At 41.9% G+C, this 14,152-nt stretch overlaps 2 protein-coding genes across 6 annotated transcripts in view; one reads left to right on the forward strand and one right to left on the reverse strand.

The window, feature by feature from the left end:
* GALNTL5 (polypeptide N-acetylgalactosaminyltransferase like 5) overlaps positions 1-12,809 on the reverse strand; it is a 59,193-nt gene extending 46,384 nt beyond the window's left edge. For 3 of the 5 annotated variants that reach the window (XR_012007811.1, XR_012007812.1, XM_072776909.1), the window contains exons 1-3: positions 12,611-12,808; positions 11,229-11,363; positions 5,477-5,774 (exon numbers count right to left, since the gene is read on the reverse strand). Coding sequence is in view for 3 of the 5 variants with exons in the window: in XM_072776909.1 (XP_072633010.1) it covers positions 5,477-5,774; positions 11,229-11,363; positions 12,611-12,613 (436 nt within the window). In the remaining 2 variants the exon portion in view is untranslated. Of the gene's footprint in view, positions 1-5,476; positions 5,775-11,228; positions 11,364-12,610 lie in introns of all 5 variants that reach the window. The other 2 variants (XM_072776907.1, XM_072776908.1) reach the window with 2 other exon arrangements.
* Positions 1,004-2,642, forward strand: LOC140605014 (methylosome subunit pICln). Its single transcript, XM_072776905.1, has one exon. It carries the CDS (start codon positions 1,083-1,085, stop codon positions 1,788-1,790), a length of 708 nt encoding a protein of 235 aa, XP_072633006.1. The 5' UTR covers positions 1,004-1,082; the 3' UTR covers positions 1,791-2,642.
* Positions 12,810-14,152: the final 1,343 nt, after the last annotated feature.

Here is a 14,152-nt window from a genome sequence, read left to right on the forward strand (position 1 = left end):
TCTAAAAACTGAAGACACACTTCTGAAAACTCCTGAAAGCAGGCAGGGAGAAAAGACCCAGGACTCACAGAGGAACAATCTGAATGACTGTGGATTTCTCCTTTGAAATCATGGAGGAGAGAAGGAGGTGACAAAACATCGTCAAATGCTGAAAGAGATGAACTGTCAACAGCAAATTCTACATCCTGCAAAAATATCCTTTGGGAATTATGAGAAAATCAAAATACTCCTAAGTGAAGAAAAACTAAGAATTTGTGACTAGCAAATTCACTCTTAAAGAGCAACAAAAAGAGGTTCTCTAAAGAGAGAAATGATAACAGAAGGAGGTTTGGAACTTCAGAAAATAAAAAAAGAACATCAAAACATCAATATGGATAAAAATACAAATAAATATGGAAGACTCATTAAGAAACTCTTATGAGTTTCTTAAGTCATATATGGTGTTTGAAGCAACAGTTATAACCATCTGATGTGGGGCTCAATACGAAGACAATTATATTTTTTAATTGACAAGGCTAAGAAACTGTTTACTTGAAGTGTCAAAACGTCAGTGCAAAGGGACTGTGATAAATTATAGATGTATCACATAATGCCTACAGCCACCACTAATGAAGCCATACAAAGTAATCTTTTTAAAAAGTACTTTATTTTTTTTTTTAATTTTATTTTTTATTTATGATAGTCACACACAGAGAGAGAGAGAGAGAGGCAGAGACACAGGCAGAGGGAGAAGCAGGCTCCATGCACCGGGAGCCCGACGTGGGATTCAATCCCGGGTCTCCAGGATCGTGCCCTGGGCCAAAGGCAGGCGCCAAACCACTGCACCACCCAGGGATCCCTAAAAAGTACTTTAAATAAATCAAGATAGATTTGGAAAATGTTCAAGTAACCCACAGAAAGATAAGAGAAACAGAAGTTTGAGAAACAGGAAACACACAAAAAACAAAATGGCTGAGAAACTCTGACATCAATAATGGTTTTAAATGCAAATGATCTAGGCTTCCGGGGCGGGGCGAGGCGAGCGGCTGGGGTCGCCGCGCGGCAGCTCGCTCCCGGCCTGTGTCTCCGCGCTCCCTGCTGCAATGAGCTTCCTCAAAAGTTTCCCGCCGCCCGGCTCGGCCGAGGGGCTTCGGCAGCAGCAGCCCGAGACCGAGGCCGTGCTGAACGGCAAGGGCCTCGGCACCGGCACGCTCTACATCGCGGAGAGCCGCCTGTCTTGGTTAGATGGCTCTGGATTAGGATTCTCACTGGAATACCCCACCATTAGCTTGCATGCGGTGTCCAGGGACCTAAATGCCTATCCACGAGAGCATTTGTATGTTATGGTGAATGCTAAATTTGGAGAAGAATCAAAAGAATCTGTTGCTGAAGAAGAAGACAGTGATGATGATGTTGAACCTATTGCTGAATTTAGATTTGTGCCTAGTGATAAATCAGCATTGGAGGCAATGTTCACTGCAATGTGTGAATGCCAGGCTTTGCATCCTGATCCTGAGGATGAAGATTCAGATGATTACGATGGAGAAGAATATGATGTGGAAGCACATGAACAAGGGCAGGGGGACATCCCTACATTTTATACCTATGAAGAAGGATTATCCCATTTAACAGCAGAAGGCCAAGCCACCTTGGAGAGATTAGAAGGAATGCTTTCTCAGTCTGTGAGCAGCCAATATAACATGGCTGGAGTCCGGACAGAAGATTCAATCAGAGATTATGAAGATGGGATGGAGGTAGACACTACACCAACAGTTGCTGGACAGTTTGAGGATGCAGATGTTGATCACTGAAGATGATTTATGCTGCTGTGGGATTCTGCTCATAACTAGGAAAGGACTAAAGAACTTGGTGCCTCTTCTACTGTGGAGTGGGTGTTGATGAAAGTCTTTTTCCTTCTCCAAAATTTACCTGAACCAGTTCTTTTTTTGAGACAGACTATATACTGAGACAAAAAGTTGTCACCAGCAGAAGAAACTATGACCTTTATTAACAAAGGTGAATTAACTTAACCAAGAGGGTATTTGTAGTTTATCATCTACCCAAAACTTTTGTGTATAGGTATCCTCTGAGTAGGCCTATAGTTCCTGCTTTCACTATATGCATCTTCTGTAACCTGGCAGGCCTATGTGGTGAGAATGCGCAGGTGCTTGAAGACATAGGTAGACTGGATGGGAAGGAAGGAGGCTGAATCTAAGATATATCCTTTAGAGCCTAAGGATTCCCTTACCCCTTAGAAAGAAAGACAAAGAGATCTCAGAGAAATCCTGGCCACTGCTTGTTCTTCACAGGGATTAGGGTCTTTTTACTAATTTGGGATCCAGGTTAATTCATTTAGGCATCTTTAGAGAGCCTCTTGGGAAATATCCTAGCCACATGAAATACCACTAATATGGATGCTTCTGATTAGCTTTTACTTCTTTCACCATGTTTCACCAGTCTGTTTTGTTATAACCTCTTAGGTTATAGCCTTTAATTTCTAACCTCTTAGGTCAGTTTCCATAACAAATGAAATTGGGATGAAGTCCTCACAGTACTTCAATGATACTTGTTTTGTCTTTGTAATAGTTTAACAAATAAATCTAGGTTTTCTATAAAAAAAAAAAAAAAAAAAAAAAAAAAAAAAAAAAAAAAAAAAAAATAAATGCAAATGATCTAAATATACCAATTAAAAGCATAGATGAACAGAGTGTATTTAAAAAATGTTCCAACAATATGCTAGCTATAAGAAACTTACTTCAGTGAAACATAGGTAGATTGATAATAAAAAAACAGAAAAGGATTTACTTGCAAATGTTACTCAGAAAAGCAGTTGGGATGCCTGGCTGGCTCAATTGATAGAGCATGAGGCTCTTGAGCTCAGTGTCGTTGAGTTCAAGCCCTGCGTTGGGTATGGAGCCTACTTAAGGAAATAAAGTAGGGGTGGCTATGTTAATATTAGATAAAATAGATTTCAGGGCAGAGAGAATTTCTAGAAACAGAGACATTACCTTATGATAAAAGGTTCAGTGAGCCAGTAAGACAAAATGATTTTAAATAGAAACACGTCAAAAAACAGTCTCAAGATACACATACACGAAGCAAAAACTGATAGAGTTAAAGTAGAACCTGACAAATCCACAATTATAGTTGGGGTCTTCAACACCCACTCAACAATTGACAGAACTATCAGCCAAAAACTCAGCAAGGACATAGAGGACTGAACGATATAACTAACCAATAGGATCTAGTTGATGTGTACGTGAAGACCACAGCCCCCAACAATAACAAATACACTGTATTTTCAAGTGTGCATGGAGCACTCACCAGAGATGGACCATATTCTGGATCATAAAACAAAACTCAAAAAACCTAAAAGAATTGAAATCATACAGAGTATACTTTCCGACTATAATGGCGTCAAACTGGATGTCAGTAGTAGACAGTAGAAACTTATTCATAGACTCTAAAATTAATCTATTTCCAAATAAGCCAAAGAGAAGGTCTCAAAGGGAATATAAAAATATATAGAACTGAATGAAAATGGAAATTCAATGTATCAAAATATGTGTGATACAGCTAAAGCCATATTATTAAGATGCCAATTCTCCCCAAATTGATTTTAGAGCCAATACAATTAAAAATACCAGCAGGCTTTTTTTTTTTTAAGAAATTGACAAACTATTCCTAAAATCTATATGAACAAGCTAAAGGCCTAGAATAAATAAAACAATTTTTGAAAAGAATGAGAATAGAGTTCTGAAAGAGACTCAACAAAAACAGTCAATTGATTTTTGAAAGGTTGCAAGATGGAAAAAGGGAAGTTTTCAACAAATGGATACTGGGCGAAATGGATATCCACATAGAGAAAATGAACATTGATCCTTACCTCCCATCATCACAGAAATTCACTCAAAATGGATCGTGGCCCTAATGTAAAATGTAACGTTTAACCTAAAACCTAAAATTTCTAAGAGACAACACAGAAGGGGATCTTTGTGAACTTGAGGCAGGCAAAGATTACTTCAATAAAACATAAAAGACATGAACCATACAAGAAAATATGGTGAACCGAATATCAAAATTAAAAATATTGCTTCCTGAATGACACCATTTTAAAGAGAATAAAAAATGTAGGGTATGGTGACTATAGTTAACAATGCTATATTGTATATCGAAAATTGCCAAGGCAGATCTCATCACAGGAAAAAAAAATATGTAACTGTGTGTGATGGATGTTAACTACACTGTGGTGATCATTTTGCAATATACACACGGATCAAATCATTATGCTGGACTTCTAACAGTGGTTTAGGTCAATTATTAAGAGAATGAAGAGACAAGGCATGGACTTGTACAAAATATTTGTAACTCACATATGAAAGGACTTGAATCCAAAATACATTTTTAAAAAATCTTAAACATCAGAAGACAAGTATCCTGATTTAAAAGTGGACAAAGGAAAAAAAATGGACAAAGGATTTGAAGAGACACTTTACAAAAGAAGATAGATGGGTGGCAAGTAAGCACATGAAAATGTGCTCAAAACGGGGCAGCCCAGGTGGCTCAGTGGTTTAGCACCGCCTTCAGCCCAGGGCCTGATCCTGGAGACCTGGGATCAAGTCCCATGTCGGGCTCCCTGCATGGAGCTGTTTCTCCCTGTTTCTCCTGTTTCTCCCTCTGCCTGTGTGTCTGCCTCTGTGTGTGTGTGTGTGTGTGTGTGTGTGTGTGTGTGTGTGTCTCATGAATAAAAAAATAAAATCTTAAAAAAAAATAGAAAAGGTGCTCAAAACCATTAGTCATCAGGGAAATGCAAATTAAGACCACAATGGTACCATTACTTACCCATTAGAATAGCTAAAATCTAAAAAGCTTACTCTGTCAAATGTTAGTGAAGATTTGGAGCATACATTGCTGGAGAAGATATTAAATGGCACACCTGTCTTGGAAACAATTTCCCTTAAAGTTAAGCATATACCTACCATATATCCTGTCTGCACCAAACCTAGGTATTTACCTAAGAGAAACAGAATATGTCCATACAAATATTTATAATCCATATTCACAGCAGCATTGCAATTCACTCCGGAGTATCTACAAGCTCATTAAAAATATAAAATATTGTATTTTGCTAGAGATCATACATAAAGGAAGTGAAGAGAGATATCCATCAACTCAGGTTAACTACTACCTCTGAGGAGGAGGTAGCAAGGAGGTAAAGGGAGGAGGAGGAAGGAGGTAAAGTCTTTGATGGTACCTATTAACATTTATTTCTGTGAAAAAACAGAACACTATCTGAAACAAATATAGCAAACTATATAAAACATTGTTAAATGTAGGTGATGCATGCCTATTTGTTATTTTCTGTATATATGTGAAATATTTTATCATTTAAAAAATTGAATTGCTCTAAGAGAGACATTCTTTGCCTCTTCCAAATATTACATTTATGGCAAATGTTTCCCTTAAAATGGCTAACAGAAAAATAAAAAATACTTACCCAATTTAAAAAATAATTTTCCTGCAGTTTCATCTTCATCAGGCTTTTCAAATCTCATATGCAGTCTTGGGATTTGCTGGGGTCCGTGGGTAATTTGCTGTTGCAATTTTTTTCCAAGGGACCAAATTAATTCAGCCTCCTGGGTTTTCGTCTCCAAGTTGCTCACATGATTATGGTAAATATATATATATGACAGAGTTGTCCAGATCCCAAATATCAAGGATGCATAGAATAAACATTGAACTGTGATACCTCTCATTGTAAACCTAGCATTTTTGAAGGTCTGTTTTTTAATTTCCTAAGTCAGAAGGATTTAAAAGAAACTATATTAGATATCTCAATGATTTGTAGATCATCTACTTGGCTTAAACTCCATTTCCAGTGTTTTAAGAACAGGATCGTTTTGATATGTATTTATCATATACTTGGACAAGATACGTATATCTTGTTTTCTACTAGTGAACACTACTAAAACTAATATTCAGAAGATCACTTAACATCAAAATGTACAACATGGTTACAAAACATACACTCCCATTTAAAGTAATTGGCCCACACTCCTGAGCCTACGGCTAAAGAAAATACAGCAAAAGCAATTTTTTTAAATCTCTGAAGTAAATATGGCAAAATTAAAAGGTTTGATAAAGCTTAATGATGTGTCTACAGAGCATTCATGGTATTTTTCTCTATATTTCCCTTTTGTTGGAAATATTTCATAATTTATCAGAAAAGTCTTGAGAGACTTCCTTTAGAGATGATGGATTGAATATGTGTGTCTGTGCCCTGTCCATCTTGACTCAGCTGTGAATAAAAACAAATCTAAAAACTCTCTTGGGAAAAGAGAGGTAGGGGGAAGGTCAGGGCACATGAGATTTCAACATAGGTTTGGAAGACCGGAAGCTGCTTGGATGAGAGGTAACAGCATGTAAACAGAGGAAGCCAGGACCCCACGTGCACAGCGAGAGGACTCTGAGGTGGGACCCTAGAGCAGCTGGGGACTGGTCAGGTGCAGAGTGGGGAGGCTTCCACAGAGGCCACTTGTGTATATGCACAGCAGTCAGCTCTCTTCACCCCACGCTGCACAGAAAAGTCAAGATGGAAGCCTGGCAATTTCTTCTTTGATGACACTGGACTGAGGAGGCTCAGCCGCTACAGAGGGGAGGGGCTGAAGTCAAGGGGATCCCTTGGATCCAGAAGGTTTGATCACTCTGCCCATTTCCCCATCTCTCTCTCTCTCTCTCTCTCTCTCTCTCTCTCTCACACACACACACACACACACACACACACACACACAGGCTCCCCACAGCCAGGTTGCTACACCTGAGGTAGGAGACAAGAGAATTGTTCTATGGTGAGAAAACAGGTCTCACATGCTGAAATTCGGGAGTGCCCAACAAAGCAGCCTACTACGTGTGACCTTGTCTGTGGTCAGGGTCAGATTCCCATCAGTGGGTTAGGGGTTAGGGTCTCATTTTTCAATAGGAACAGAATGCTGTTATGCACTGAGTTGTGTCCTCCCTAAAATCCTATGTCGACGTACAGGCTCCCAATGGAACTGTATTTGGAGATGGGGTCTTTAAAGTGGTAACTGAGTTTAAATGAGGCCATGTGGGTGGGCTGTAATCCAATTGTACCAGTGTCCTTGTAAGAAGAGGAAGAGACACCAGGGTGCATGCGCAGAGGAAAGCCCATGTGAGGACACAGGGAGAAACAGGCCATCTGCAAGCCAAAGAGAGAGGCCTCAGAGGAAACCAACACTGCTGACACCTTGATCTTGAACTTCCAGCTTCCAGAGTGGAGGGAAATAAATGTCTGTTGCTTCAGCACACCCAGTCTGTGGTATTTTGTTGTAGCAGCACTAGTAAACTGATACATGTGCCAAGGTTTGACCTAGGTGTTTGAAGAAAGCCTCCAGAAAGAGAGAAAATACACATAGAACCAGAAAATGGGAACAAATTAATGAGCGCTTTCAAAAACTCAAAACATCACTTTTGATTGCTCACAGAGAGCCAAGAAGATGCTACATTTATAAAACCAGAGGGAACCCTGGGTGGCGCAGCGGTTTGGCGCCTGCCTTTGGCCCAGGGCGCGATCCTGGAGACCCGGGATCGAATCCCACGTCGGGCTCCCGGTGCATGGAGCCTGCTTCTCCCTCTGCCTGTGTCTCTGCCCCTCTCTCTCTCTGTGACTATCATAAATAAATAAAAATTTAAAAAAAAAAAAAAAAATATATAAAACCAGAGACGCAGGCTTGAAAAAGAAAACATTACAGAACAAATAAAGGTTGTCAAAACCTAAAACATGATTGGGAAAATAAAAAAATTATTAAAAGGTTGGAAAATAGTGTGAAAGGAATATTCTAGAAGGCATAACAAAATGACATAAGGGAAAACATAAGAAAAACTGGAGGGAGGTGGTATTTCATTAATGGAGGTATAACATCTAAATAGTAGAAACATTTCCAAAAGATAATCGGTGAAAGGTGGAGGACAGGAAAATGTTAAATAAATAATACAAATATTTTCCCCAGAAGTAAAAGGGGGTCACAGAATGCCCAATGCAATGAATGTAAAAATATCCCTAAAAACTTCCAGGTGCATCAGAAATGGTCAACATATAGAAGGAGAATCAGAAGGATATCAAACTTCTCAACAGCAGCACTGGGTTCCTTTTTTTTTTTTTTTCTTTTAAAGATTTATTTATTTTAGAGAGAGAAAGAGAGAGCCCCAGCAGGAGGGGCAGAGGGAGAGGGAGGGAGAGTCTCAAGCATACTTCATTCTAAGTGAGCACAGAACCCAATGTGGGGTTCAACCTTACAACCCTTAGATCATGACCCGAGCCAACCCTGAGATCATGACCTGAGCCAAAACCAAGAGTCAGAGGCATAACCAACTGAGCTACCCAGGCACCCCAACGCTGGTTTAAGATTATAAAGAAATGGCTTTACAATTCTAAGTTAAATGGTATTTCACCTAGAATTCTTTACTTAGTCAAAATTTAATTTAGCTTGAAAGAGGAATAAAGATATTTTCAGATCTGTAAAGGAGTCAGAAAGAATTACATTTCACGTATCCCTTTTTAGAGACTACATGTGGATTGCAAATGCCAACAAAACAAAGAAGACATGGTCCAGAGTGGTGGATCCAAACCAGGGGAGAGGCAGAGATGGTCTCAGAGGGTGGCTGTGCAGGCAGGGTGAGGGTTTGGGGGTGACTGTCCACATTGGAGCAGAGGCTGTAGTGAGCTCTGGCACTCCATTCCTCCCCCAAAAAGGAGATGGGTCAGAAGAATATCAAATTTGATTGGGTGAGGAAATGCAAGTAGATGACTTATCTAATGATAAAAATTAAGGAATGGTATTTGTAGAGTAATAAAGATGTAAACACTGATTTTTAAAAATGGAAGTCGTGTAAAAAATGCAATTGATGTGTAAAATAAGCCAAGAAACAGAAGCCTAAGGATATTAGTTAAAATATGAAGGCAACTGTCATAAGATATATATGATAGGAATTGAAAGTCATTGCTTTTGGGGAGTTGTATTGGGGATTGGGATGGGAACTGGGGAGGGGTTTGCTGACTCTTTTTATTTCATTTTTTAATGTATGCATTACTTTGATAAAAAAATTTCAGAATAAAGATTACATGCGGTGCCTATCAAAGGGCATCATGGCTTGTCAACACTTACATACAGCAGCCACTTCTCTCCCTGACTCTTTAAATCATGTGACAGCCTGGCCCCAGGGAGAGGGAATCAAACATAGGAGCCTTGAGCTCTCCAGCAACACCCTCTCTCTAGGACTCTCTGGGGTGGGTCCTCCTCATATTCTGATTCTTCCAAGTCTCTTCCTGGCATCTGACCATGTTGTATTGTCTCCTATTTTTATCCCATTTTTCTGACTGGAGGAGAGTCTGGCTTCCACATTTTTGACCTTAGGGTTGTACTAGGAACAAGTTTACATACATGATCTAGCTCTCTCTGCTCTTGTCCACAGTAGAGACACAGCCTACCCCACAGAACCCAATACTCTCAACAATTCCATGGTATCAAACCACCTGGGCAGCACCTTGCCCCCTAAACAGACCTGAACACACCTGGATACAACGTCATATGCAGTGGTGCTGTGTGGTGCCACCAGATCAGCCCCCGGGGCTGGGGCCCCCATTCTCCCTACTGCCTGGAGTACTGGCACATGGCCACATCCCTTCACCAGAGTTACCCTTGGAGGGGGGGGGGGGGCAAGCTGCTTTGCCCAAAGGTCCTCCTTCCCAAGGGAACTCATGTTTAAAGACTGGCTGATGAGCCCAACTGCCTTGTTTCAACTTGGGATGACTCTGAAGGCCTACCCAGCCCAGAGCGGCCCATGGGACAGACAGAGGTCCCTCTTGCAATCACATTGCAGTCTAGCCCCTTTCTCTTAGGAAGACAAATAAAAGGAAATCTCCTTTAGAAGGGAGTCAGGAGGGGCGGGGGCGGGGGGGCTCTCATGTTCTCATGTCTCCTTGTAGACTGCAGACCCAACAGAAACAGAGGCATCTATTATTATCATTTTACTATCCCAGCAAGAGGAAGGATAGTTTCCTCCTCCTCCAGCAACAGCCCAGCCAACGAGGGACAGTCACAGCCCAAACAATGAGGGAAAGTCACAGCTCAACCAATGAGGGACAGTCACAGCCCAGCCACTATACTTGGAACTCCAGTTGACTCCAATGGACTTTTTGTTTACTACCACCTGCCTTCCTTCCCCACTTCTCCTTTATTCCGTAAAAAACATTCTTCTGTTTGTTCTGTAGACTGGCCTTAGGTTTTGCTGTTTTGCTGTAGCTTCCTTGTCCTGGGTTGCAGTTCTCTGCCTTTCCTCAAATAAGCTCATTTTTTTTTTTCCCGGTACAATAACTGGTTGTTTTGTATTTAAGGTTGACACTACCCATTCCCTTCACTCGCAGGTGTCCTCCCCCAAACCCATGCCAATCAAGTATCTGCAGGCCAACCTCAGAATCCGAGTCTGCTTCCTAAGGAACTGGAGCGACAACAGTTGACAGTGGGAGTAGTCCTGGGGCACAGACACCAATATGGGGTTTGAGGCTGAGTCACCTCTATCAGCTGGCCCTGAGGACCCCACTGCTGGTGGGAAGGCGGTGCTCTGGTGGCCGCCAGCTGGCTGCAGCGATGTGCCTGGTACAACTTCACTGGAGGGGAAGTGAGATGGAATACTGGTGGAGAGGAACATTCTGGGCAGCACATTTGAGAGATGGGGGTAGGTAGAAGCAAATATAAAAACTGTGTAATCGAAATGGTTGCTGTCGGATGCTATGGATGCATTTGAGAAAGGCCACGAAAGGCTGAGGGTGACTAGTCACCCTTTGATGGCAACATGTCAACCTGGCCTCCTTAGCGACACCTAAAGAGACTCATCTCCTACGTGGGAAGGGCAGTGAAAGCTGAGAGCTGTGTGCAGGGCCTGGTGGTGAGGGCAGCTGTACTCCAGGGAAGGTGACTTCTCAGTCCTGGCTTATCTCCTGTCCAGGGAATGAGGAGGCATGAAAACTTGGGATGGGGGTGTGTGGGTGCAGAGCCACCGGGGACCCAGCCTCTGGACCTGTAGAAATGGCCCATTCACCCTGTTAAAGCCCAGCTCTGCTCCTCTGCTTGAGGATGCTTCACAGGCAAACACATGCCCTCCTGCTGGATTGCCCCTCACCCCCACCCCAGTCCCCTCCTGGCCACGAGATCAATTAAGTAGGGTCAAGTTACAGCATAGCCTGGCTGGAAAGATGCTGGGCCCTGCCCAGGGAGGAAAGAGACTGTTCCCAAGGAATTGCAGAACCTCCCCAAGACATCACGATCCAGTGGAATCAGGGGCTTTGCATGGGCTGCATCCTGAGGATCCTAGATGAAGGGTAGAGGTATAAAACTGGATTGGGCATTTATTCCTACTGGAACATTCCATTCCCCCAAGACATAGGCCTTAACATCCTGACAAAGATCCTCATTGCACAGTGAAGGCTCCTTGACTGGACACTTTAAAGACAGAATCTTTTGGGGCACCTGGGTGGCTCAGTCGGTTAGGCGTCTGCCTTCAGTTCAGCTCACGATCTCAGGGTCCTGGGATCACGCCCTAGGTGAGGCTCCCTGCTCAGTGAGGAGTTTGCTTCGCCCTCTCCCTTTGCCTCTCCCCTTGCTCATGCTCTCTTTCTCTCTTTCAAATAAATAACGTCTTAAAACAAACACACAAAAATCTTTGTGTATGCAAAGACAGTGTCAAATGTGTAGAGGAGAAGGTGGCCTCTAACTGGGGGAAATGCTTGGATTGAAATGAGTGGGAAGAGAATGGAGCTGGCTAACTTCTTACTGCCGCTTCCTCTGATTTAATGTCACATGCTGAGACTGTTTTAATTTCCACCAAATACCAAAAGCAATTAGAAACTAAGGAAGCAAGTAAGCAAGGGGAGGCCCCCCGAATTGAATAGATAACATACGCATGTGGGTTCATTATAGGGTTACTGCTGCAGAAGGAAATACATCCTTATTCTCTAGGAGGATTCTACTATATTCAGAAAATTTGGAGGAAATTCTCTACATGTGGACACTTAGGAAAATGACCCTTGCCCAATTTTTTTTTTTTTTTAATTTTACTGATGGCAGTTTTCTTACACTACAGCTTTTTAAAGCAGAGCTCTTCCTGGTAGTCTGGAATATGCACCTCATCTCTCCCCCTGTCCCCACCCCCACTCCCACCAAATGCACACACACACATACACACTGAAAAACTGAAACCCTAAACTAAATTTGGATTCAGCCATTGAATTTGTTTTAAAGTGTGAGTTTTCAGAGCCAGGCAAACAGGCTATGCTTTAGATGATGTCACAACTAAATTATAAATAAATAATCAGATTTTCAAGAACTGACATCATTATAATGCCCATTATAATACCTCCAGATTAACATAGTCCAGCCTGGTAGCCATAATCTCTTCTTAAAAAAATCAGGTCCTATTAATCCTAATCCCCAGAGCCAGCATTCCATTCAAGATTCAGTACTTTGATGCGCTGTTTCCATTGATTCCAGGTGGAAGGACCCCTCCACCCCACCCACGTTGTTCCCACTTTTCAGCACACCCAGCTCCCCCCACCTACCATTAAGACATTGGCTGTTCTGTAGTTGATAACTTGCCTAAACTGAGTCACAGGTGAAATTAGGCAGGACTCTAGGTTGAATGATGTGAAAAGACGAGTTTTCTTTCTGGATGGTTGATTTGTGGTGCCTGGATTCTGAGCAAGTACTTGATTGTGCTGGGCTGCCCTGCCTGCGTGGTATTATACAAGACACAACATCAAGTGTGTCACAAAGCCCTGTGACATCACACAGGGCAATGCCAGCAGCCAGAGCCCCCTGCCTGGAAACTCCAAGCAGCAGGTGGAATCCAGGACTTCTAGAGTTCACTGGGTCCTTTCAGAGAGCCTTAGAATCCTCATTCCTCAGCCAAGGAAATAGGAAAAGCCTCATCTTGGGCAAAATCTAAGCTAGGTCTCATTTTTAGCTTTTTTGAAATCAAGGTGAGAAAAAGAAGCTTTCAGAACACCTCAAGGGACTCAAAGATGAGCCAAAGTGTTGTTTGGCTGCCTTTTAAGTTTTTACTCTATATTACCCATATTTAGATATTAGTACATGAGTTCACCCAAATGCTTGTGAAATGTCTTTTGAACGTGTCTGAGCAGATGTGACCTTCCTCCCCACTGAGGAGACTGACTCTGTTTTGCCTGGGATCAGACATTTGCTTCAAAGTGTGTGTGTGTGTGTGGGGGGGGTAAGTTGGGTTCTTCCTGGAGGACCAGGAATGAGGGAACAGAGAACATGCTAGACTTCCAGCATTTCTTCTATAGGTACAAAGGACATAGAAGTCATGGTGCTACCCAGGAGTTGCTTAAGGGAGACAGAATAATCATATGAGAAATTAGGGGAGGATACAAGATAAAAAGTGTATTGAGTTGCTACAGCCTGGTATCCTGAACCAAGAGTCAGGAGGCACATTTGCCAGAACCCATTCATAAGGGGAAAGGATAATGCAACAGAACAAAACAAAAGGCATAGAACAAAGTCATGACACTAGGCAGATAGCTGGTAGATGCTGAAGAGAGGAGGTTTAGAGGAGGAAGATAAAAATTTGCAGAGGGGAAGCAATGTTGGGGGGGGTGGGGAGGGAGAGCGAGGTGCATTTGTGACAGTGGAGGTCAGTTCCATGGGAGTACCCAGAAAGCCTGGAACCATCCCTATGGATAAAAAGAAATTTGGAGGCTGAAACAGTGTAAGTTTTCTTTCACATTAGCAGACAAGTTTTATCCGTGTTCATTTTAATGAAGCAATTACAAGGAGAAACAAAGCAGCCCTGAGTTTTAGTTTGAGAAAGGAAAGGGAAACGTCTCTTACCTTTCTTATGATAGGTTAAAACTTCAAACTGAGAGCCAGGAGAACCATCTTCTTTCTGGGTCCGTGTCTTCTGAGGGATAAAAACCATGTTTAAAACAAAGGGCAGGAAAAAAAAAAAAAAAAACGAAACAAAACAAAAAGCAAAGGGCAGAGAAACAGGAAATGCAAATCGAAAGATAATAGGAAAAAATATTTGAGTGTAAAATTTGCCAATTTATTGCATATCATCCCAAGTATTTTTGAGGATTGTA

The sequence above is a fragment of the Canis lupus genome, chromosome 15 (assembly GCF_048164855.1).
Source record: "Canis lupus baileyi chromosome 15, mCanLup2.hap1, whole genome shotgun sequence".
In the NCBI taxonomy this organism is placed as follows: Eukaryota; Metazoa; Chordata; class Mammalia; order Carnivora; family Canidae; genus Canis; species Canis lupus.